We start from the raw sequence: 25,559 nt of genomic DNA on the forward strand, positions 1-25,559 counted from the left end.
TTAGGAGACTGAGGCAGGAGGATCACTTGAACACAGGAGTTGGAGGCTGCAGTGAGCCATCATTGCACAACTGCACTCCAGCCTGGGTGACAGAATGAGACCCTTACAAAAAAGCATGCTTGTTCTCTTTTATGTAATTTAAATTGCAATTCCAGTGTAGATAAAATGATTTAAAACAGAATAAGGAGAGATGCTACAATTCAACTTCACCACCAAAGCTACTACTAACCTACCAGTTGTACTGAATGAAGATATTTACCCAGGCCCTTACACTTCCACTAATGCTTAATGAATTTAGTTACTTGAGATACTGTTCTATGAAACACATACCATATTTCACTAAATCTGAAATACATTTTTAAAACATTTTAACATCGCTAAAATGGAGATGCATCTTAAAATCAGTGGCAGCAAACCCTTTACTTGGCATTATTGTTTCTTTATTAGTGGCACATAAAAGAATGCTGTGTCTTACAATGGAGATTCAGTGAAATATGCCCAATTGGGTAGGAATTAATTTCTGTTTCCTGGTGTGTAGTATGGAGAAAGTAGTATATTTTTACAGATTTAATTATAGGAACAGTGAATAATTTTTGTTATATTACACTTTCACAAGAGTATTTGCAAGATTAAGGCAGAAATGGAAGACTTGCATAAAATCTAAAGCCTTTTACAAATGTCGTGTTACATTGTTAATGTTTTTGTGGATGTTGACTAGTAATTGGTAACCCTGATTCTCATTTCTCCTGTGTACTCCTCTTAAAGCACTTATACTCATTTTCAGTTGTATCTGAATTCTGCATTTCTTTCTAAACAGGAAAGGATTATTTTGTGGCTTCTCAGTCTTAACTAACTAAACCTGAGAAGAAAGATTCAACCAATGAGAACCTTACATTTAACATCAGATTTATTTTATTTTCAGTAATAGATACTATCACAATTTGGAAACTAACAGGAAGCGTGTGTCTGGGGAAAAAAAATCTGATTAGTCCTTAAAATGGGAACCAGAGTAGCTTCTTCCATTGTCTACCTCAAATAGACTGTTCTTTTCTGTTTTCTACAAAGACCAAATAAATATTTAGGGATTATGTTAACGTAAATGTAAGTCAAGAAATATTAGGATTTTTTGGCTAGTTGAAATGAAAAAAAAAAAGTTGAAAATTCTGTAGGAAGTGTGTTCCTATTAAAACGGTATTAAGTAGTTATTTTGGAGTGAAAAAGTATAAAATGTTTAAGGACTATATAGAAATTATTGCATATGCTTTGTTTTCACTGGGGAGCAATGGAAGTTTATTAAAACCAACATTTGAGAAGCAATATAATTTGCAGTTGTATGAGGCACCAACTCTATTATCAGTAATAAATCCACTTTGTCTCAGATTAGGAAATGTAGAGTCATCTTGGTAGTTTGCTGAAGCCAAAACATTGTTTAATATGGTTTTCCAGATTTTATACATCAGAATTTATCTGACTCACCTTTTAATCCCACCTCACACTTAGCATTGTGCTATACGTGAAGGACACACTCAATGAAAGTTAAAATGCAGAAGACAAGATGTTTCCATGCACTTGATAGACACAATAAAGATTCTATTTGCGTAATGGTCACATTCAGGAAAAATTAAAACATGGAAGGCAAAATGTTTCTGGTCATTTTTTTATTAATACTTGACTTTGGTCCAAACCATTCCAGGGATAAAAGAGGCTAGAGTTTATGATATAATCTTTAATCTAACTCTTGCATTTTCTCTAAGGAGTAATTGATCCTAAACTTTTATTTAATGCACACAATATTTATGATCTGCTGATTAATATAATTTGAATGGATTCCTATGGAATAAATTTCAACAATGACTTCAGTTGAATATGCACTTGAACAATTTTACCCTCAGCTTCCTTTCCTGTTATGTTAAGGTTGTCTTCAACATGTATAAATACATGCATGGTATGAACAATTGGCGAATGCAGAAAAGTAGAAGAAAAAATACATCCCACCCGGAGTCTCAACAAAATTCTTGAGTCCCAAACGTTTTCTTTGAAAATCTGTAGAGATTGTTACAAGTGCTCTCTGAGAGGAAATGGAACTTTATTCTTTTGTAGGGGTTATTTCTATCTTTTGTACTATGATGCCCAGTGCTTGTAGGGTTGTATCTATAATCTATCAAGATGAATACATGTGCCTATCTTTTGGAGTATTCAACAGGCACTGACTCTCTTTTCCTCTCCAGTCTCTGTTCATGATGAATATGCATGCCTTCTGACTGAGAGAGTGCATTTTCCATAGGTCTTGACAGCTTTCCCATCTTCCTCTTTCTTGTTCTCTGTTTATTCTTTCCCCTCCCCCTACTCGACCCTCTCTTCCTACTCTGACTTCCCCTTCCCTTGCCCTGCTCTTCCTTTTCTCCACTCCTCTTCCTCTCCTCCACCTATGTTTCCCCTCCTTTTCTCTTTCCTTTCTTCTCCCCTTTCTTCTTCACAGCTTTTCTTTTCTCCTTTACGTTCCTCCCTCCTTCCCCTGCTTGGAATCCCTGAATGGAGAAAATCTAAGAACTAGAGGAAAGAAGTGTAGGACAAGATTATAAACTCTCTCTAGATGGTTTTCTCTGTAGAGGAGAAATGGAACATGATAGATCAAAGGCTCCTGTAGGGTGTGGAAACTGATGGAGTTGAAACACTTGAAGGAGCGATCCAGGAAGGTCAGAGATGATTGTCAGAGACTAGGAAATTTGGATTGATGACAGTGAGGTCTAGAGGGCATGGCAGTTGTAGGAACTGAGATACGGTGAAGGACATGATTGTTAGAAAAGAAGGGATCAGGAATATGACTACAGGATGCTGGAATGATCATTTACATAGATATGGAAATCATTAAGGGGTGTGTGTGTGTGAGAGAGAGAGAGAGAATTTAAAGGATGTTGGATATATAATATGATACTTCAAAGGAGCTGGAAGTTTTTAGGAAGGAAGGAGAGAGAATGATCTGGGAAGATAATATGGAGCAACAGAGATACCTCTTCACCTCCAGTCCCTGTTATAGGGACAACACAATTTTCATTAGGGTAATCAAGTGTGGGAAAAGTAGCTCAAAAGGAAGTTTAGGGTATGAGGGGATTTACTGAAACTGATCATTATTCCAGAGGGCAGGTGCAAGAGTCTGTGGGGATAGATTTGGATCATAGCTGTATGTGGATAAGCCTGGTGGATAAGGGATGACTAGGGAGCCTTGGGCTTTCTAACAGATTGCCATCAACAGGAATAGGACATGATTGAATTAATGGAAATGGACTCTAACACACATTTTTGGGTTTCAATGGGCAGTTGGGGACTCTTACTAGGAGAACTCAGAGCACAGGCATCGTCTGGGAATATGCAGAGGCTGGAGTGGTGTGAGTGCTCTCCTGTAGCTTCTCTGATGTAGTGTTGAGGACAGAGACTCAAAGGTGGCAGAACTGCAGAAATGCAGGTTTCTCTGGATACCTGATGGCACCTTTTCTGATGGTGATGTTGAGGCTGGCTGAGGTGTGGAGGCATTTTCAGCATCCACAGTTTAGTGAGTATCCTTCCTACTGCTTTCTCATGGTGAATTCAAAGAAGGTGGAGAAAACCATGTCATCAGTTGTGCCTGCTTACTTCTCTGGCCAGGGAAATGTGCTCCTAGATATATGCTTTAACCCTGAGCACATTTGGAGCACACATACATCCAATGAGACAAGAGAGGGGAAAGAGCGTTCCCTAAAAATTTAACAAAGGAAAAGGTCATAGATGCTGGGCAGAAGGAATTAGAAATTGTGTATAGTTACTATCATGGACCCAAATAATGATGTCTTATGCCAATTGAGGGTTCATTTTCTTTCAACTAGAAGAAGAACAGAAGTAGGTGATCCAAAGTTGGTGTAATAGCTCCACTGTCATCAGAGACCTGGATTTCCTGTGCTTTTTGTTTTACCATCATGGTGCATGATACATTCTCATAGTATCATACACTTATACTTCAGTATGCTGGGCTACCATTCCTCATGTCTGTGTTGTGGAAGAAAAGGAGAGGGAAGCAGGGAAGGGAAAGAAGTACTCTCTCAATTGAGACAGCCCTCTTCAAAAAGCTTTCTGAGAAGTCCTGCTCAATGTCAGCCATATCTCATTAGTTGAGGTAGAGAGTTGTAATCTTCTAGCTGGTCATACTGCTATGCTTGATAAAACTGGCAAGAATAGCTATTGGGTAGGCAACTATAAGTCTCTACCACAGCAGCAAAAATAAACTGATATTAATGCATAAGTCAAGATTAGCATCATGAACTGTGATTGCCAGGAATATATGTGGGAAGGAGAAGTGAAAAATCTAGAAGAACAAGAGTTGGGTTGGACAGTAGAATAATGAAACTGAAGATTGCAGAAGTTGGGCAGTTTTGCAGAGGCTCACTATTAGAAGGTCTAGCATATGACCATGAGGTCTATGAACCAAGCTGATCATGAGCCTAAAAACCCTGTCCTGGAAAAGACCTCTTCCTTTTGTTGGAATGTAGCCTGAAAAAATCACAGGAAAGGCCCAGCTAAGAGCGTCAGGTGCCTCCCTTTTGTAGTCACCTCCAATCTATAGTTACCATCTTCCATGTAGGGTCAAGCCCTTTAGATGGGTTAAGTTTCCCACCTATGGGCAGGGGGCTGCGTGCAGTGATATTATTTGGGCAATGCATTTGATAAAACATGAACTTTCAATTGTACCATAAGAACTCAAAAGATGGTGGTGTATTATGTATCGTTTGCCATTTTAAGAAAAGAAAATCATCTTGCTTGCAATGTGCAGACATTACTAAACTTACAATTATTATTTTTATTCTTATTTAATAAAATGTTATCTAATTGTTTTCCTTTTATATAGTGAGAACGTGCCCTCGTCTCCACCAGCCCAAACATGGCCACATCAGCTGTTCTACAAGGGAAATGTTCTATAAGACAACATGTTTGGTTGCCTGTGATGAAGGGTACAGACTAGAAGGCAATGATAAGCTTACTTGTCAAGGAAACAGCCAGTGGGATGGGCCAGAACCACGGTGTACAGGTAAGTTTCTGAAAGATATAATGTCTTGGGTGATTCATTTCCTCTGCTCTGATTTCTCCAGTATTCTCTGAAGACCCAGAACTCAACACTAGCTGGTAATGAGTATAATAAATACACATCCCCATGTACAGGTGCAGGTGTTACAGATGCAAAATACAAATGTGTTGTCTTACTCCTCTCCACTAGTAAAGGAACGTCTGCTATGGATTCTATATTCTAATTCACAGAAGTTTATACCTTCAAATGACCATGATTTTTTTCTTAGTTTTAATTGAGGCCAATTTGGATGGATTTTTTCAAAAAGACAAGTGCCACATAATTCTGTTGCTTTGTTAGACAAGTTTTACATTTACCTTCTTGATGGAAGGACAAAATTAGGAACCAGTGAATCTTAAAAATTGCTTTATTATTAAACAAGAACAAATAAAAATAGCTGAACATTCAACTGAAAAGTTAAGGAAAAAACAACTGCAAGGAAAATTGAAAGAAGGATATAACAATCATTGTTCAAGTAAATGAAAAAGAGCTATAAAGGGAGGAGGGGTGCAGTAGAGTAATTAAGAAGCAAAGCTTTAAATAAAGTAATAAAATAGAATTTAAAATATAAGCAAGAAAAATTCAAAAATAAAATTTTTCTAAGAAATTCGCATACCATATAGTTTGGCCCAAATAATGGATAACCAGCCAATTCATATTCTTAAACTATAATTATTTGTCAACCTGACAATTATTACCAAAAAAAGATAGAAAGTTATAGACCAACCTTATGTATAACTATAAAAGCAAACACACTAGCAACCCATATTGAAAAAAGAATAGTCTGCCAAAACAAGTCGAATTTATTCTAGGATTGCAAAAAGAAGTTAAAATTAAGTAATCTATCAATATAATAAATTACTTCATTATAGCGTATTGGAAGAAAATTGTATAGTTTCTTAAAAGATAAAAAATCATTATCATTTAAAACACATTTTCAGTAAAAATTTTTAAAAACTCTTATTGATATAATTCACTTAATAAAAAATGTCGATCTGAAACCTGCAGCCACTTATGAAGAGACAATATAGATAGTCTTATCAAATCTGGAAAAAGAAAAATATGCTCACATTGTTTAGTACCATTCTCTAAGCTTTAGTCTTGTGAGAAATTATGAGATTAGAGATATTGGGATTGAAAATCATCATCATTTGGAGACTGTAAGTCTACCTCCCAAAAAAACAGAGTGAATCTACTAATCAATGAGAGTGCATTAAAGCCATAAGAATACCAAATATATCTGCCAGTAGAGATTTCAAAAAAATATTAAACAAACAGCTTTCCTACATACAATGATGAACAGAACATATGGTAAAATATGACATTCAAAGGATCTATGGAAAATATAAAATATGTCAGAATAACCTTAAATAGAAATGTGTGGAAACTTTATTAAGGAAACCAGAAAAATGTTACTGAAAGATGAAAAGAACATTTTAATATTTATATGAAATATTATCAAAGTGTTAAGTTCTTTCCAAATTATGTATTTATATATAAATTATTTATATTTACATATCATATATTTATAATTCATAATTTTTATATATTTATAATTATATATAATATATAAATATATAATATATAAATATTATAAAATATATAATTATATAAATATATTAATATAAATAATATATTTATATTAAGTCCTTTCCAAATTTACATAAGGAAAGAACTTAACATCTTACATGTATATGTGTTACATATATATGTAATGGAAACAACTTATTACATATATATGAATGTAATATATTTCATATATACAGAAATAATTTAACTTTTACATATGTGTAAATATATATATATATACACATATGTAAAATGCAAACTCATTCAATGCCTAAAAGAGATTTTCTTTTTTGACCTTTTGGAATTAGGTAGTGATTCTAGGGTTCATCTAGAAAAACATTACAGTCAAAAATCACTAAAATCAGTTTGAAAAAGAAGAGTAATAGGAATAGTAAATAGAAAATAGCTCTACCAGGTTTTTAAATCTTTTTTAATCTGCAAAGATTAACAATATGCAAGGACTGCCATGCAGATTATAATTAAGGAAGCATCACAGGTCAATTGAGGAAAAAACTATTTATTCAGCTGATTATGAGGGAAAAGTGACTAGTTCCTTGTGAAATACAAAACATAATAAAGTTTTCTGTATGTTTTTAATTTACAGTGAACACCAAAATAAATTCTTCATAGGTAAAAGATAAAACCAGTAAAACCTATAAGAGAATATATTTAACACATGTAAGTGAATGCTAACTAATCTCAGAACTTACTAAGTATAAAAGCAATGGAAATACTTTAAAAAAAAACTCAGTAGATTAGACTTTATAAAAGTTAAAGACATGTTCACTGAAAGTACCGTAAACAAGCAAAAAAAAAAAAAAAAACTTCAACAACTTTGATAGCCAAAAAAATTATTTTCTTACTTTATATAGAGCCAGTCCTAAATAAAGGATAGTGAGTTCCACATCGTCGGTATATTTGAACCACAAATTTAGCTTTGATTTTCCTGTTGATCAAAGTAGACTAGGAGGTCTAGGCAGGCATGCAGTTCACACTGCAGAAATAAATAGACAAACATTTCTCAGGAAAAGAATGGCTTTTGCTGCGCAGTTTGGAAAGAAATTATTTCACAGAGGAAGTATGATAGTGGAGTGTTTAGGAGCACATGGACTTTGCCATTTACTTGTGTGGTGACCTTAGGGAAGTTACTGGTGTGCTCAGTTTTCATTTGTAAGTTGGAATACTTCTTACAGCATATGATTAAATAAGTCAATACATGCAAAGTGCTTAGAATAATGCCTGGGACATAGTAGGTACTGAATAAATGTTAGCTATTCAGTTATTCCAATAATATGGAAAATACAGACTAAAGATGTGAGTAATGCTGCCAGCAGATTCTCTACTACACAAAACAACTGTGCATTGGGTGTATGCACGCACTGCCCGCCTCACATACACTCCCTGTATTAAGTCCTAGCCTTGACTTTCCATTCTATCTGCATTCTGCCTAATTCATCTGCTATTCTTTTTCTGTGCTAAATATAGCGTCAAGGTCAAGTCCCTTAATATAACACAGTGCTTTTAGGAAGGCCATTAGAAACTTTTCTCATCATTCACTTGCTTAAAAATAGCACCAAAAAGCTCATAAAATAAAGATTGCTGAATATATCACTTAATCCATGAAATAAGGAATTCAATTTACTACTTTCCACTTCTAAGCCGTAACATAATATTCTGCAAACCAAATGAATGTGCTCCAAGCAAATGATAAAAATCATAATCAGTGTTGATTAAAATACCAGAAGTTTTTAAAAGTTTTGATGCACTGGTAAAAAATAGCAAAAGATAACTAAGGAGGTATAGGTTACTGTTATTTACAATACATGATTCGTTCAATGTCATATATAGTTATCATTTAGCAATTTATGTAAATTCCAAGGCAGCATAATTGTATTTTTCTTGGGTAAAAATAATCCATGGCATTTCCAATTTATGGGAACATGAATAACATTCTCTCTCATTTCTCTACCGTAGAGCGCCACTGCTCCACCTTTCAGGCGCCCAAAGACGTGATCATATCCCCTCACAACTGTGGCAAGCAGCCAGCCAAATTTGGGACGATCTGCTACGTAAGTTGCCGCCAGGGGTTCACTTTATCTGGAGTCAAAGTGCTGAGATGTACCACTTCTGGAAAATGGAGTGTCGGAATTCAGACAGCTGTGTGTAAAGGTAGGTCTCTACGCTGGTCAGGTTAATACGCAAATTTTTAAATAATGCCATATGGGTGCAGTATAGGATAACCCTTCTTTGCAACTTTTGGTGCAAACCCATGATAATATGGTAGGTTTTACCTCAATATGCACTATGAGGATTTCTGGTTCAAAGTGGTGGATTTACAAAATCCAATTACAAAATGCCAGATAATGACAGAAGAAATACACAAATAAGGAAAATAGTAGAGCTGAAAATCAGGTAAGTTTTCCATAAGACTAAAATCTTTAGGGAAGTCTTGGTCTATATAAAGCAGATGAGACTGAATTGATTTTCAAAAAAAAAAAAAGATATCAGCACTTTGAAACCTGGCATTACACTTCATTCACAAAAGAGCATTGCCATTTTCCCCACAAGAACAGACTACTATGAAAAAGGAGTTGTTGAAAACAAGAAAGAATTCTTATATGTGAAAAAAAAGAATGTCGTAACTATCTCTAAGAGAAGGAGAGGGACAAATGAATGGAATGAATGCTGTGGAAAACAGTATTAGTAATTTAAAAGACCAAACTGAGAGTTTCCTCACAATGGAGAACTGAATGAGTAAACAAAGAAAACACTTGAATTTCCTAATTGATTAAACCAAGAAGGTGGAAGTTAAGGGATGCCAGTGACAGAAGGAAAAACCCTAATATCCATTTAATAAGGAGTTCCAGAAGGAAAGAGGAGAAGTGAAGAAAATTTCTCTGAGCTAGAGAATGGCTTAATCCTTTAAAATACAAATAGCTTCTAAGAATTGGGTTGGCATGTTTTGATTACTCCTAGTGAAATTTCTGAGTTGCAGAGTTAATGAGAAGATCTTAAATAAGCTTCCAGTGAGAAAGAAAGAAACTGCACAAAAGAAACAAGAATTAGATTCACGTTACCTATCTCCTTTACAACTTTAAATGCTGCAAGGAAATGTAGCAATGTGTACAGGATATGGAGAGCAAATTAATATAAACTTTAGATTCCAAGTCTGGTCAAGCTATTGTTTAGGCATGAATGGAAAATCAGATACTTTTTAAAAATTTTTTCAGAGTTAATACACTACTGTGTGTTCCTATGGGAGAAAATTGTCCAAGTATAAGCCCCTTTGAAAAAAAGAAAATATAAATTCAATAAAATTTTGAAGAAACAAGAAGATATGAGACACAATGAAATCAATTCTGATGTATTCAGCCAGAAGTTACAGAAGACCTAATTTAACATAAATTAAAATAAAAGGTGTATTTTACTATATAATTAAAACTTCAGCACTACCATGACTGGTGTGTATCTGTGTAACGTTAGCACATCTAATTCAGCACCTAAAGTATAAAGTAAAAAATATCATTGGCTTTAATTTGTTGTTTGCTTTGACAGTACGTTTCAGTTTCTGCTAGTTAATTCTACTTGACAGCCTCATTTTCAAGTGTAGTTTTTTCCTGTCATGTTCAGCATTCATTTTTTTAATTTATTTCATCCAAAAATTATTTCTCAAGCTCCTATTATATGCCAGGTACCATATAAGACAGTGGGACAAGACATCCTAACCTTCAAATAACTTAAATTCTACTGAGGGAGAAAATTCAATTTCAAAATAGCTTGTTGAGTTTTATGGTTGGGAAGTCCAGAGGGCTACAGGAAGTTGTGGAGTGGGCACTTCACATGGGCCTGTGGAATCAGCAGGAGCTTCCTGAGGAGCTGTGTCTAAGCGGAGAGTTTGAGGGCAAGTAGTCCTCATTCAGGTAAAGGGAAAATCGGGCACTAATTCAGGCAAATAAAAGAACTTGGGCAAAGGCCTAGGTGAAAGAAGGCCATGGCCTGACAGTAACTCGATGTGGAGAGTGAGTTCCAGTAGGAGAAATGGAAGAAATGAGGCTAAGAGGTCAATAGGTACCAGTTCAGGATTGGGCTCGTAAGCTATGCTGAGATAAATGATCGGGAAGGCAGGCAGGGGCAGATTCCAAGCAATCAGTAACTGGGATGGACAAATGTGTCTCAATGTATAAATATAACTAGATTTTTACCTCTTCTTTAAATGATCTAAAACTACATATCAGTGTATTAATCAATTTGTTTATTTTCTGAGTTAGACGTCGAGGCTCCTCAAATCAACTGTCCTAAAGACATAGAAGTTAAGACTCTGGAACAGCAAGATTCTGCCAATGTTACCTGGCAAATTCCAACAGCTAAAGACAACTCTGGTGAAAAGGTAAGATTTGTGCAATTATGTGCATCCTTTTTCAAATCAATTATAAGTATACTGCAGATATGTGTGTTGAAGACTTACTAATATGCTCATGATAATACTTATAATAGGCTTCTCTAGAGGGACAGAACTAATAGGATAGATATATATATGACAGGAAGTTTATTAAGGAGTATTGAATAAGAAACACCAATGCTATCTCTTTCTGATTGAAAAATATACAAGGTGAAGTTCCACAATAGGCCATCTGTAAGCTGAGGAGCAAGGAAGCCAGTCCAAGTCCCAGAACCTCAAAACTGGGGAAGCCGATAATGTAGCTCATGGCCAAGGCCCAAGAACCCCTGGCAAACCACTGGTATAAGTCTAAGAGTTCAAAAGCTGAAGAACTTGGAGTCCGACGTTTGAGGGCAGGAAGCATTCAGCACGGGAGAAAGATGAAGGCTGGAAGATTCAGCAAGTCTGCTCTTCTCACCTTCTCCTGCCTGCTCTATTCTGGCTGCACTGGCAGCTGATCAGATGGTGCCCACCCAGACTGAGGGTGGGTCTGCCTCTCCCAGGCCTCCGACTCAAATGTTAATCTCCTTTGGCAACACCCTCCTAGGCACACCGAGGAACAAAACTTGGTATTCTTCAATCCAATCAAGTTGACGCTCAGTATTAACCATCACAATACTCTTTGTGTATAAACTCTACTCATAAATGTGAATGCTGCATCTGATAGAATAATGATCAACTTTGAATTTTTAATTAGAAATCTCATGTAAAATCCTCAAAACCAGAAACTTTTCATTCTATGGATTTGTTGTATTATTGTAGCCACTAGGATTACTTGACTAAGAATTCTTTGCCCTTTACTAGGTTCTGAGGATCTTTCAAGAAAAGAAAAGATGCGGAATCAATTCTAATTCCTATTTATGAACGTATCTTTTAAAATATGGGCCCAAAATGATTGTACGTTTTTCAATCAGAAAGAGATAGCATTGGTGTTTCTTATTCAAGGTTATCTAAATCCAGCGTTATTCAGAACACGGTATTTTAATTTTCTTTGTATAGTAGCTTGAAATAATCATCCATCAGATGCTAGAAAAGCAGTTCATTTAGGAATTTTACTTCCTCTTATATGTACATGGTTAGTATTCACATACATTAAGATGCATTTAAATACCATGTTATTCTACACTTACACGTAAATATATAAAAGTTGTACCAATCAGGATATATTGGGGGGGATGTGAAGTGCAACACAGAAAAAATAACTGTTCCAATCATTGTGTCGAATATACTTACAATCAAGGTAGCTTTTAAACCTGATTTGAAAAGGGCAATGTGATTTCTAGGGCTGAATGTGCTTTAGGTAACTTGTATGCTGAGCAGTCTCTGATGTGATATTTACACCACATCTTTTTCTTTTCACTCTGAGCCTCCTGCCTTCCCCTAATAAGGACCCTTGAGATTACATTGAGCCCAACTTGATAATTCAGGAACATCTCCTAATTTTAAGATCCTTAATTTATCCATGTCTGCTAAGTCCCTTTTGCCATGTAAGATAATGTATTCATAGGTTATAGGGAGTCGAACATCGATGATCTTTGTGGGGCCGTTATTCAGCCTACCACATGGGAGAAGAATTTGAATGTTAAAAGAATAAAAATAGAAATGGAAAGAACCAATTGATATGGAGAAATTGAATATACAAGGAAAAGAAGGGACAATCCATTGCGAATGGTTTCTGTTCAGAAAGTGATCAGACCTGGAGCATTACTAAAGGGAAAAAGTGAGAGAGTTTTGAAGTTTTCAGAGAATGGAGAAGTTTTGAAAAACTCATTCTGAGAAGGAGAGTGAGCAGACCAGAGATATATACTAGGATTATTTGGCTACTGTTTGGGGTCCATTTGAGTTTTGTGATCATAAACTTATAGAGAGATAAATCTGCACTACTGTGTGAATTTCTCTGAAATTGATGTGATTCTCTGGCACAAGCATGAAAAATGTAAATAATTGGGTCTCTTTGTAATACAGAGTTTTGAAAGAAAAAGGGACAGAGAAACAAGGCAGTTTAGACAATTGGCCAAAAAAAAAAAAAAAAAAAAAACTACATTTATTGTAATAATAGAACATGAACTCAAGGCTGGGTAAGAAAGAATAAACAGAAAGAACTCATGATGCTGTCTTGAAGATCCTTGTACTAAGTCTTTGTCTTTGTCTCTGATTTTTCCCTAAGAAAATTTCCAAAAAGAAAAAATTTCTTGGTAGAAAAATAGGATGCTAAATTATATGTACGAAGTAATCAAAACCATAATTGTGTAGCTGATACTGAATAGTCTGAACTAGGAAAGGCACCAGTAGAAAATAACTATTTTTCTACAGTCACAAGCTTTCCATAATTAAAAACCACTTTCAAGAATTAAAAAGAAGAGTCTTGCTATCTAAATACAAACTTGAATCTTGTATTCACTTCAAAGCTTTTTCCTCTTGCAGCTCAGAGGTGGCCTGAGTGACCTGAAGGAGGAGCAATAGATGCTCCTTTCCTCCTTCCATGCCTCCTCGTCTCTGTTTCTGACTGTAGCTGCAATTATATATGGAAGGAATATAGTCTTTTTAATAAAGTTTTAAAAATATGCGTAAGTTTTTCATTACCTAATTACCTGTGGCAAAAAAAATAATAGTATCTACTGTGTTTCACCCAAGTAAAATGACCAAATTAGCAGTTTAATTTTTCAGCCGCTTAGAGTTTGTTGATACAATCTGGGGTTCTTAGTCTAATTTATTATAGATTAATTAATATAGTTTTTTACATTATGTATATTCTTTTCCAAAAATCATAACCTTTGATAACACTTAAATAACAACCACAGTTTTTCAGACTGAGTCTGTGTTTATATAGTTTTGGTGTTTGTTGGCAGTTCTTCACACCATGACTTTTCTCTCTTATGGGGGATTTGTTGTGATTCATTTCATCTGGTAGGTTCAAAATCCATTGTTTCAGAAAAAGTGTATACAGATGGCATATCTACTAAGCCTTTGCATGTACAAGAACATCTTTTATTTCCAGACTAGCATTTAATGACTAAAAGAAAGATAATATAGGCTGATCATTTTCTCTTTTTAGCTAATCTGCTTTTTTTTTCTGAATGCTGTGAGAATTTTTTATTGCATGTTAAGTCATCTGGGATTTGTTTAAGTGATGCTTGTTCTTTATCAACTCTGGTACATCAAGAGTCCTTTTTATATACAGAGTCATAGCTTTCTTCAAATCAAAGTTTTATTCCAAGTCTTACAACATTTTTCCTATTCCATTTGTTGTGTTGTTTTTTTTTTTTAGGAACACTGATGATTCATAAGTTATATCTCTAATTTCTGTTCTGTATGTCTATTATCTATTCCATGATTTGTACTCTAAGTTTTCCTCTATGTCCTGAGTGAGACTTTTAAACTTATCCTTTGTATTCCTGATTTAATTTCCTGGACAAAATAACTATTTGAGTACCAAGATATAGATAAATTCACACACACACCATTCTGTAAAATATGTAATGCCATATATACTAATAGGTTACTAAAAAAAGGGATTCTACTCACAATGCAAGATAAAATGTAAAATATTTAGGTTTTTATTTAAAAAGAAAGGTGAATGGCACCTTAAAGGAAAATATCAAACATTGACAGGTGAAATAATGAGATAAAATGGAAATACATGCCGTATTTGTAGATTAAAAAAACAAAATATTTTGTTCTATTTTTTCTGAAGGAAAAAAATTAAAAAGCAAAATATTTATAGAATAAGTGTATTTTACAGGCACTGTTCACATATTTTTGAGTATGAAAAATGATTCTGGAGTGGAAATTAGAAGAATACCTAAATTAAAGTATCAAAAAGAATAATAAGAAACAACTGAGTCCATCAGAAATCAAATAAAAATATCTAATAAAATAAAAACACCAGAATGGTACAGTACTATTCCATAATAGTTGAATTTTAAAATATCATAAAGGAGGATTAATGAGTGATTTTTAAGACGTAAAGTTATAGTCTCAAATCATATCACACAGAAAATATATTTCCAAATTATAGTTTAAATCATTAAAAAAGCTACCATCAAATATATTTGGATGATTATCAAATCATTTCATGAATGGCTTTCTAACCTTATTTGAAATATTTTTTAAACTATAGTGAAAAAGAAATGTATCTGACTACAAAATATTTTTAAATTTGTTTTGAAAAAAACTTTTAAATTAGAAGACAAATAACAAACTAGAGAAAAATGTTTCAACCTTGTCAAACAAAGGTTAGAATGTTATTACATAACATACCAATAACATTTGTTTTTATTACATCACAGTTTTCAACAGATAAAATAAACATACAATTCAAAAAGGAAAAAGTATAATACATGCAAATATGACAATTTAATCTCAGCATGTGACATTAAGAAACAGTTAATTAAAACAATGACCTGGTGCCACATTTTAGACTTACCAAAAACAGATAATATTTAATATAGATCAGAAAATGTACAGGGGAACTTTGACACTGGTTGACAGTAGGAATATGAATTGTTACCATGCATTGGAAAAGAAATTTTATATTATCTACTAATAAAATGTTAATGTTTGGGGTTAATAATTCTATTCATGGAATTCTTTTATAAGGAAGTAATAAATAAGCAAAATAAGCCAAGCACAGAAAGACAAACATCTAAAGAGCTAGAAAAAAAAAAGTGGATCTCATGAAGATAGAGAATAGCCTCGTGGTTATCAGAGGCTGAAAAAGGTGGGGGGAGGGCGAGCTAAGACAAGTGAATTAATAGGTATGAATATATGTTTTGATAGAAGTCATAAGACCTCGTCTTACGTATGTAAAGCATAGGTGACTATGCTTTACAATAATCTATTGTATATTCCAAAATAGCTAGAAGAGAAGAATTTTAATGGTTCCAGCATAAAGAAAAGATAAATATTTAAGGTGGTGGATATCTGAAGTACACTGATTTGATCTTTACAAATTATATAAATGTGTGAAATTATCACACGTACCCTGAAACTATGTACATCTATTATGCATCAATAAAGAAAAGAAGAAGAAAAAATATTTTTAAATTATTTTTTCAAAACTGCTTACAGTGGAAATGTTTGAGTCAAACTAATATCCTTCAATGGATTTTTCTTAAATTATCATATATTTATCTACAGAACATTATGGAAACATTTGAGAATCATCTTAAGTTCTAAAGACTATATAAGATCATAAAGGATGTTTTAAGATATTATGTTGAAACACAAAGGAACAACATTTCAAATGTGTACCAATTCTGTAAACCATATAAATAGAATAATCTGGAAATAAATATGCCAGAAAACTGTGCCTTTTTCCTTTCCTCTATATGAAATACTGTATCATTGTTAACATTACTAATAATATATAAATCAAAAAAGAATAAGTGCACTTTTTACATTAACTTTCAAAATATTTATGTATCTCCATAAGGTGTCAATCCATGTTCATCCAGCTTTCACACCACCTTATCTTTTCCCAATTGGAGATGTTGCTATTGTGTACACAGCAACTGACCTATCCGGCAACCAGGCCAGCTGCATTTTCCATATCAAAGTTATCGGTAAGTGATTTAGTTTGGCTGTTTCCCCACCCAAATCTCATCTTGGATTGTGGCTCCCATAATTCCCACATTTACGACCCACTGGGTCATAGGAGGGACCCAGTGGGAAGTAATTGAATCATAGAGGTGGATCTTTCCCGTGCTGTCCTTATTCCATGAATAAGTCTCACGAGATCTGACGGTTTTATAATGGGGAGTTCCCTGGCACATGATCTCATGGCTTCCACCATGTAAGATGTGCCTTTGCTCCTTCTTTGCTTTCTGCCATGATTGTGAGGCCTCCCCAGCCATGTGGAACTGTGAGTTCATTAAACCTCTTTCCTTTATAAATTAGCCAGTCCCAGGTATGTCTTTATTAGAACAGCATGAGAACAGACTAATACAGTAAGTCTTCATCAAATCATTTGGGTAGGTTTGTGAAAGCAATCCAGAACCCCAGAGACCAATTGTTCATTAGGTTCAACGACTTGCTTTTCACTGATTCTTCTAACTGGCAATGAAACTTGCTCAAAACACTCCCTGTTTGAAACCTATATACCCTTAACCATCACCACTTCTCTTGATTTCTTCCCATATGAGCCCACATGAAAGTTCCCAATGCTTGCCATGTCTTTCTTCTTAATTGCCATTTATTCTGAGTCACCCAAGTCTGGCTTTTGTCCCCCTTCACTCATATAAACTACTGTCATCACAGTCACCAATGATTTCTGCTGTTACTCTGTACACTTTTCAGTCTTCATTTTACATAATCATTCCTCATATTTTACATTTTAAATTTTTTTCAGAGACAGAGTCTTACTCCGTCCTCCAGGTTGGAGTGAGTGCTGTGCCACAATCATAGCTCACTGCAGCCTCAAATTCCTAGGCTCAAGCAATCCTCCTGCCTCAGTCTCCTGAATAGCTGGTACTACAGGCATGTGCCACCACACCCAGCCAACTTCTTTTTTTTAAAATTGTTTGTTGAGATGAAGTCTCACTGTGTTCCCAGGCTGGTCTCAAAAAACCTGGCCTCAAGTGATCCTCTCACCTTGGCTTCCCAAAATGCTGGGATTATAGGTGTGAGCCACCACACCCAGCCACATTTTACATTATTAACCACACACTTCTTATCAAAACCTTCTCCTTCTCCTTCTTTGATCTTAGTCTTTCCTGTCTTTTTTCCCTCCATTATTTTTACATAACCTTCTTTATTTCTTTCATAGGCTTCTCTTCCTTAGACCAGTTCTCAAATGTTGATCATCTCTAGGGTTTCAGCCCCGGCCTTCTCTTTCTCTCTATGTAGTTTTCCTGGGTGGTTTTGTTAATTGACAACTCCCATATTCCTACTTCCAGTTCAAAGCTCTTTTCTGAAATCTACACTGGACTCTGAAAGCCTCCTGGACTTTCCCCATATTAATGTTTTATGGGCATTTCAAACTTATCCAAACCTAAATTATTTCCTGGCTCAAAAAAGGACATAACCAATCACCCAGCTACCAACAAAAATATGAAAGTCATGCTTGACCCCTTGCCCTCTCTCACTAACATCCAAGAAGATATCAGATACAATTGATTTCACCTACCAGATATCTCATTCTCTCCATCCTCATAACCACTACTTCTGATCAGTCCTTTTTAATCTTTTGAGCCTGGTTTACTGTATTATCTCTCAGTTGGTCTTCTGCTCATTACCAAAGCAAAACACATGGAAAGGTAGGCTACGCAGCAGTCTGTAGTGGACAAGAAGATGGACTCTGAACCCATGCTGCTTCATGTTAGCTTCACCACGTAAAGTCAAGGGGACCAGTTGCCACTCTGTGCCTCAATTTCTTTATCCAAAAATAGGATTACTGAATGTATTGCCTCATAGGGATATTGTGAGATTTTTAATTAGTGATAATCTATAAACCACTGGATCCAGTGCCTGCCACAACTTAAACTCTGTGTGAAAGCTAGATGGTAACATACTGACATTTTGCAATATTTATCTCAGGTCTATTTTTCTTATGTTTATTTTAAAATTTATGTTAAATTCATTTTGTTTTAAAAATGTTAAGTAACTTAGTGAAATAATTAACATATATTAAACTGTTTCCTTACCCTATACATTACAGGTGTTGGTAAAAGTAGATGAAAAAAAAATCTAGTAAAAATCAGACTATTTCACAATGCTTAGTTTTTTAAAATTCCCTTTTCAGTGTTGTTTTAAACATGAGCTTTGCCAGTTGCATGAAAAATATGTTGGATTTTCAAAAATCTGACACAGTGATTTTTAGACTTGGAAATGTGGTTCAAGAGTTTGCCAAGTTTTAATATTTCATAATGAAGAATCAACATAGTGAAATGTCAAATGTGTACTTGAGTATCTACTAGACTTTAACTGAATTTCCAAATTATAAAAGAGAGAAAAGGTCCGGGCGCAGTGTCTCACACCTGTAATCCCAGTACTTTGGGAGACCGAAGCAGGTGGATCACCTGAGGTCAGGAGTTCAAGACCAGCCTGGCCAACATGTTGAAACCCCATCTCTATGAAAAATACAAAAATTACCTGGGTGTGGGGGCACATGCCTCTAATCCCAGGCTGAGGCAGGAGAATCACTTGAACCCGGGAGATAGAGGTTGCAGTAAGCGGAGATCATGCCACTGCACTCCAGCCTGGGTGACAGGGTGAGATTCCATCTCAAAAAAAAAAAAAAAAAGAGAGAGAGAGAAAGAGAAGGAAGGAGAAGGAAGATGAAGCAGGAGAAGATGTAAGCAAAAGCAGAAGGAAGTAGGGAGTGAGAGAGAGAGAGAGAGACAGACAGAGACAGAGACAGAGAGAGAAAGAAAATACACCAGAACTTACATTTTTCTTATTTCCTTGAGGGTGTTGGTGTCACCCTGATAAATGAGAGGCAAGCCAGGAACGCTTCTCCTTGACCGTTACAGAGTGCTGTCTCACTTGTTTTGAAGTGGGCTGTCCCTCTCCTTCAGAGATGGCGCATCTGCTGGCACCTCCGATTCTTTTGACAGTAATTGACTGAGCCTTACTGCCATCCTGCACCTGTAATTTAACTTTAAAAAGTCTGAATAAAACCAGATATGCCCAGAAAATCTCAGAATATTCAATTGTCATTTCTTTTGGGAAAATAGTGAATACTGCCAGATTTGTAAATTTAGCTGTGAATTGACTTGATTCAGCATTCTCAAAGTACACTGACCTGTGGTAAACATTGCTTTATCCTTTCTTCAGCAACTTGTTTTGAGCACCTATTATAGACCAGATCTCTAGTGGAGATCTAACCATGAACAAAAGAGACTACATCACTGGTCTACAGAGTTTACAGTGTAGTAAAGTAATAAACCTAATGTCTGCACTAATGAAATAACAAACATGAGGAAAAGACAAAAATTGAACACATGTTCACAAGACTTAGTTTAAAATGGAAATCCATATATTCTCACAGGTATGGCTCAGTTAATGTCAAAGTATGTATTTGCATGTATCTTGGATAGAAATACTTGGTGTTAATGCTTGTGGCTATAATTTAATAGCTTACTGACCTCAAGCAAGTTTCTTAAGTTTGCCTAGTCTGACATTCCTCATCTACAAAATTAGAAAAATATTTTTGCTGTCCCCTCAAACCTCAAAGGCATGAAATAAGAACATTTCAGATGTATAAAATGCATAATTAGATTAAAATTACTTTCTGTATACCCCTTTTTTAAGTTCCAGGATACAAGTGCAGGATGCGTAAGTTTGTTACATACGTAAATGTGTGCCATGGTGGTTTACTGCACCTATCAACCCATCACCTAGGTATTAAGCCCTACATGCATTAGCTATTTATCCTGATGCTCCCCTTCTCCCCCAACCCCTGAAAGGCCCCAGTGTGTGTGATTTCCCTCCCTGTGTCCATGTATTCTCATTGTTCAACTCCCACTTACAAGTGAGAACATATAGTGTTTGGTTTTCTTCCTGTGTTAGTTTGCTGAGGATAATGGCTTCCAGCTCCATCCATGTTCCTGCATAGGACCTGATCTTGTTCCTTTTTATCTCTGTATAGTATTCTATAGTGTATATGTACCACGATTTCTTTATCCATTCTATCATTGGTGGGCATTCGGGTTGATTCCATGTATTTGCTGTTGTGAATAGTGCTGCAATGAACATACGTGTGCATGTATCTTTATAATAGAATGATTTATATTCCTTTGGGTATATGACCAGTAATGGGATTGCTGGGTCAAATGGTATTTCTGCTTCTAGGTCTTTGAGGAATCACCACACTGTCTTCCACAATGGTTGAACTAATTTACATTCCCACCAACATTGTAAAAGCTTTCCTATTTGTCCACAGCCTTGTTAGCATCTGTTTTTTTTTGTTTTGCTTTGTTTTGTTTTTTGACTTTTTAATAATCACCATCTGACTGACATGAGATGGCATCTCAACGTGGTTTTGATTTGCTTTTCCCCAATAATCTGTCATGTTGAGCTTTTTTTCATGTTTGTTGGCCGCATAAACATCTTCTTTTGAAAAGTGTCTCTTCGTGTCCTTTGCCCACTGGAGTTGTTTGGTTTTTTTCTTGTAAATTTAAGTTCCTTGCAGATTCTGGATATTAGACCTTTGTCAGATGGATAGATTGCAAAAATGTTCCCCCATTCTGTAGGTTGTCTGTTCACTCTGATGATGATAGTTTCTTTGGCTGTGCAGAGGCTCTTGCTCTTTAATTTTATTAGACCCTATTTGTCAATGTTTGCTTTTGTTGCAATTTTTTGACATTTTGCCATAAAATCTTTGCCCATGCCTATGTCCTGAATAGTATTGCTTAGATTATATGCCCACTTTATTGTTCTTTTCTGACGTCCTCAAAACTCCACCACATTCGATCATGGTTTTGAAACCTGGCTTACTCACCCCACCTCATATCCACCCTTCAGCCTGAATTCCAGCAACAAAGACTCCCAGTGCTTTAACCTGTACTGTGGCTTTCATCCTCTCTCGTTTCCCCACTTCCAGGTTCCCACTCTGTTCTTTGTCTTCACCTAGAATTCATCAACCTTAAATCTTTAGCTCCAATGTTCTGCCTCTGGACATAACCTCTTGGCCTCCCAGCAATAGCACACCCACACTGACATCTTGCTTATTCTGCAGCATGACAGATCTCTGGCCCATGGTCCTTCCATTTAGTCATCTATTAGCCCTTGTCTTGACCCGTCAGATAAGAGGAACATCACAGGAATGACAGGTGTGGTCATTTCATTCCTTCAGCTTGCCTGGAATGGTTCTCTTCCCTTCCAGTTGGGTCAGCTCAATGACTGTGGACAGAACCCACAATTTAAATGCCCACCATGTCTGGAATTGCCTTTCACACACTTGTGCACAGGGTGATTTTAGAAAGGTGGCATTTTTTTCTTCAACAGGTAGGGGGCAGTATAGCAAAAGCGGCTCTTTCCTTTGATGCTGGGAATCAGAGAAAAGACATCAGGAGCCACAGGGTCAGCCTTGTTTCTTACAAGTGCAAGGTTGTCTGCCAGCACAAGCTGACTTCAGCTCTCTTTTGAAAACCTCCTCATCATTTTTGATTATCAGTTGTGACTTCTTTGCCTGATTTCACATTCTTTAGATGTAGAACCACCTGTCATAGACCGCTGCAGATCTCCACCTCCCATCCAGGTCTCAGAGAAGGTGCATGCTGCAAGCTGGGATGAGCCTCAGTTCTCAGACAACTCAGGTGAGATGACAAGGACTTTGTCGTCAGCATAGTAGCACTGAATTCTTCTTTATTTTAAAAAGCTTTTTAATGAGATAAAAGAGAAAAAGCAAATCACAACTGTCTAAGGAGGATGAATAATTATATAAGTTAATATGTTTTAATGCTAGGATAATTATAATTTAACAGTACTAATCTTACCTATCCATGAGGGTTTTCCTAATTCAGTATTCCGTGGGCATTTGTTGAACCTGCGCTAGGTGTTGTACCTAGCACAGTTCTAATGAATTTCATGAGTCTCCAAGCTTATGTTGTTCTAGAGGCATAAACTATGCATTTTATCAGCATCTCTACTGCAGATATGTATATTCAGACTCAGTTCTTAAGTACTTGACAAATAAAATTATAAGAGGTCATAAGAAAGTAGAAAAAAACTAAGCAAATACAACTGAAGTTCATTGTAAGGGTTTCAGTAAAACCCAAAAAACAACAGAAATGCAAATTAAGTAATTTCTTAATTAAACTCCCAATGTTTTAGCAGACTTACCTATTGCCTCATTGCTTTGTAGAACATCTCAAAGGACTTTGAGAAAATCAGTTGTTTATCAAAGAAAACCTTGATTTAATGGGGTTGTTGAATCTACTATTTCTGTTACCACATAATATTAAATCTTTTATTTTCTACTAGTGGGCAAAGCAACACAAAATGCCCAACTGATTTGCATAAGTAGGACATGAAACTTCAAATCAAGTAAGAGACTAATGAAGTGACTTCAGGATAGGCGTGGTGGCTCACGCCTGTAATTCCAGCACTTTGGGAGGCTGAGGCTGGCAGATCACCTGAGGTCAGGAGTTTGAGACCAGCCTGGCCAACATGGTGAAACCCCATCTCTACTAAAAATACAAAAATTTGCTGGATGTGGTGGTGAGTGCCTGGAATCTCTGCTACTCCAGAGACTGAGGCAGAAGAATCGCTTAAGCCCGGGAGGTGGGGGTTGCAGTGAGCTGAGTTCACGCCATTGCACTCCAGCCTGGGAACAGAGTAAGACTCTGTTTCAAAAAAATAAAATTAAATTAAGTGACTAAAACCCAAACAACTGGCTGCCTTCTTTCCTTTCCAGGGGCTGAATTGGTCATTACCAGAAGTCATACACAAGGAGACCTTTTCCCTCAAGGGGAGACTATAGTACAGTACACAGCCACTGACCCCTCAGGCAATAACAGGACATGTGATATCCATATTGTCATAAGAGGTATTGTTTTCATAAGCTCCCAGAATTCTCATTGACATTTGATACAATGTGATTGTTATAGTACCCTATTTTATGAAAGAAAATAGGCTATGAGCATTAGATTTTTACAGTCAGAAGACTGATAGGTTTTATTTAGGTTTTCCATTGTCATTCCTTGACCTTGTGATAGATAAAAATATTTTTCTCCCAGAATAGTCTTTTGTTAACACTTCATTAACATTTTCTGTAAGGTTACAATGTATTATTGACATAATCCTATTTTAAATACTTGAGAAGACAGATTCTGAAAATATATTTGCTGCATAATGTTATCCAGTTTTTATTAAAGGAATGTCAAAAATAAGGGCAGGGCATTGTGGCTCATGCCTATAATCCTAGCACTTTAGGAGGCCGAGGTGGATGGATCACTTGAGGTCAGGAGTTTGAGACCAGCCTGGCCAACGTAGCTAAACCCTGTCTCTACAAAAAATGCAAAAATTAGTCAGACATGGTGGCTTGCACTCGTGGTCCCAGGAGGTCTTAGGAGGCTGAGGCACAAGAATTGCTTGAAACCGGAAGGCAGAGGCTTCAGTGAGTCGAGATCGCACCCCTGCACTCCAGCCTGGGTGAAAGAGCAAGACTCTGTCTCAGAATAATAATAAATAACAACTGCAAGTCAGAAGTACTTTTAGCTTTTTATAAAAATATGCACAACCTCTAATCGTACATAAGTACAGCTTTTCAATGTATGTCAATCTAGGAACCAAAAAGCAGATGTTGTTGTTCTCCCACACTAAAGACATATGGTAAAAGCTTTTCTAGAAATAGTAGTAGACAGAAGGAATCCTTTTCAAAATTCTGCTTAAGCTCCTATAATTTAATTTATACTTCTTTTACCACTATATATAAATAATACAATTTTTTAACACAGGTTCTCCCTGTGAAATTCCATTCACACCTATAAATGGGGATTTTATATGTGCTCAAGATAGTACTGGAGTCAACTGTACATTAACTTGCTTGGAGGGCTATGATTTCACAGAAGGATCTACTGACAAGTATCATTGTGCTTATGAAGATGGCATCTGGAAACCAACATATACTACTGAATGGCCAGACTGTGCCAGTAAGTTATATTTTTATTCTAAACTTCTTTAATGTGTGTGAATGTATGTACATTTCTAAGTGTTAAAGAGGAAAATTGCCTTAAAATAGGGATTAGTGGAAAATGGTGTTATGAATTTGAAATGTTTGTGAATAAGAGAATTGCTCTTTTCTGGATTTCAACTGTTAGCCACTAGAGTCCTGTTATAGACTGTATTGCTGTAGGACAAGATTCAGTTTAAGGCAGAACCATCTGAGCCCTCTCATTATTTATCAGAAATATCTAGACACTTGATAATGTGTAATTCTGAACCTGTAAACATGAATTTCAAGTCTCATAGTGTCCAGGCATGGTGACTTACACCTGTAATCCCAGCACTTTGGAAGGCCAAGGCAGGTGGATCACTTCAGCCCAAGAGTTCGAGACCAGCCTACAACTCTACAGAAAATTTTTAAAAAAAGAAATTAGTTGGGCATGGTGGTATGCTCCTGGGGTCCCAACTATTCAGGAGGGTGAGGTGGGAGAATTGCTTGAGCCCTGGAGTTCAAGACCGCAGTGAACTTTGATCACATCACTGTACTTCAGCCTGGGTGACAGAACAAGACACTATCACACAAAAAAATAGAGAAAAACTTCTCATAGTCTGCAGAAGAGCTGACTTTAAAATAAAATCTAACGTGATGGAATAAAATACATCATCATCTTCATATCTGATTCAGATTTAAAACGATCAAATATACATTGTTATTTACATTGTTATAAAAAATAACCCAATATATTCATTTAGTGTAAATAAATATTCCCGGTAGTGAATCTTTGATCCACTTCCATAGATGGAGTTTAAATATCAGTGTCTTGGAAAAAAATATGAAACCCACTTAGCAGA

The 25,559-nt window shown here is 35.8% G+C and overlaps 1 protein-coding gene across 1 annotated transcript in view; it reads left to right on the forward strand.

Annotated features, from left to right (window-relative positions):
* The window catches only part of SVEP1 (sushi, von Willebrand factor type A, EGF and pentraxin domain containing 1), a 201,862-nt gene that overhangs the window by 70,224 nt on the left and 106,079 nt on the right, over positions 1 to 25,559 (forward strand). The window contains exons 6-12 of the mRNA XM_021672141.2: positions 4,877 to 5,056; positions 8,636 to 8,830; positions 10,930 to 11,048; positions 16,534 to 16,663; positions 22,250 to 22,357; positions 23,458 to 23,589; positions 24,500 to 24,694. Of these exons, the coding sequence (XP_021527816.2) occupies positions 4,877 to 5,056; positions 8,636 to 8,830; positions 10,930 to 11,048; positions 16,534 to 16,663; positions 22,250 to 22,357; positions 23,458 to 23,589; positions 24,500 to 24,694 (1,059 nt within the window). The remainder of the gene's footprint in view (positions 1 to 4,876; positions 5,057 to 8,635; positions 8,831 to 10,929; positions 11,049 to 16,533; positions 16,664 to 22,249; positions 22,358 to 23,457; positions 23,590 to 24,499; positions 24,695 to 25,559) is intronic.

Source organism: Aotus nancymaae, unplaced genomic scaffold (assembly GCF_030222135.1).
Source record: "Aotus nancymaae isolate 86718 unplaced genomic scaffold, 86718_ANA_hifiasm-v0.15.2.pri h1tg000003l, whole genome shotgun sequence".
Classification (NCBI taxonomy): Eukaryota; Metazoa; Chordata; class Mammalia; order Primates; family Aotidae; genus Aotus; species Aotus nancymaae.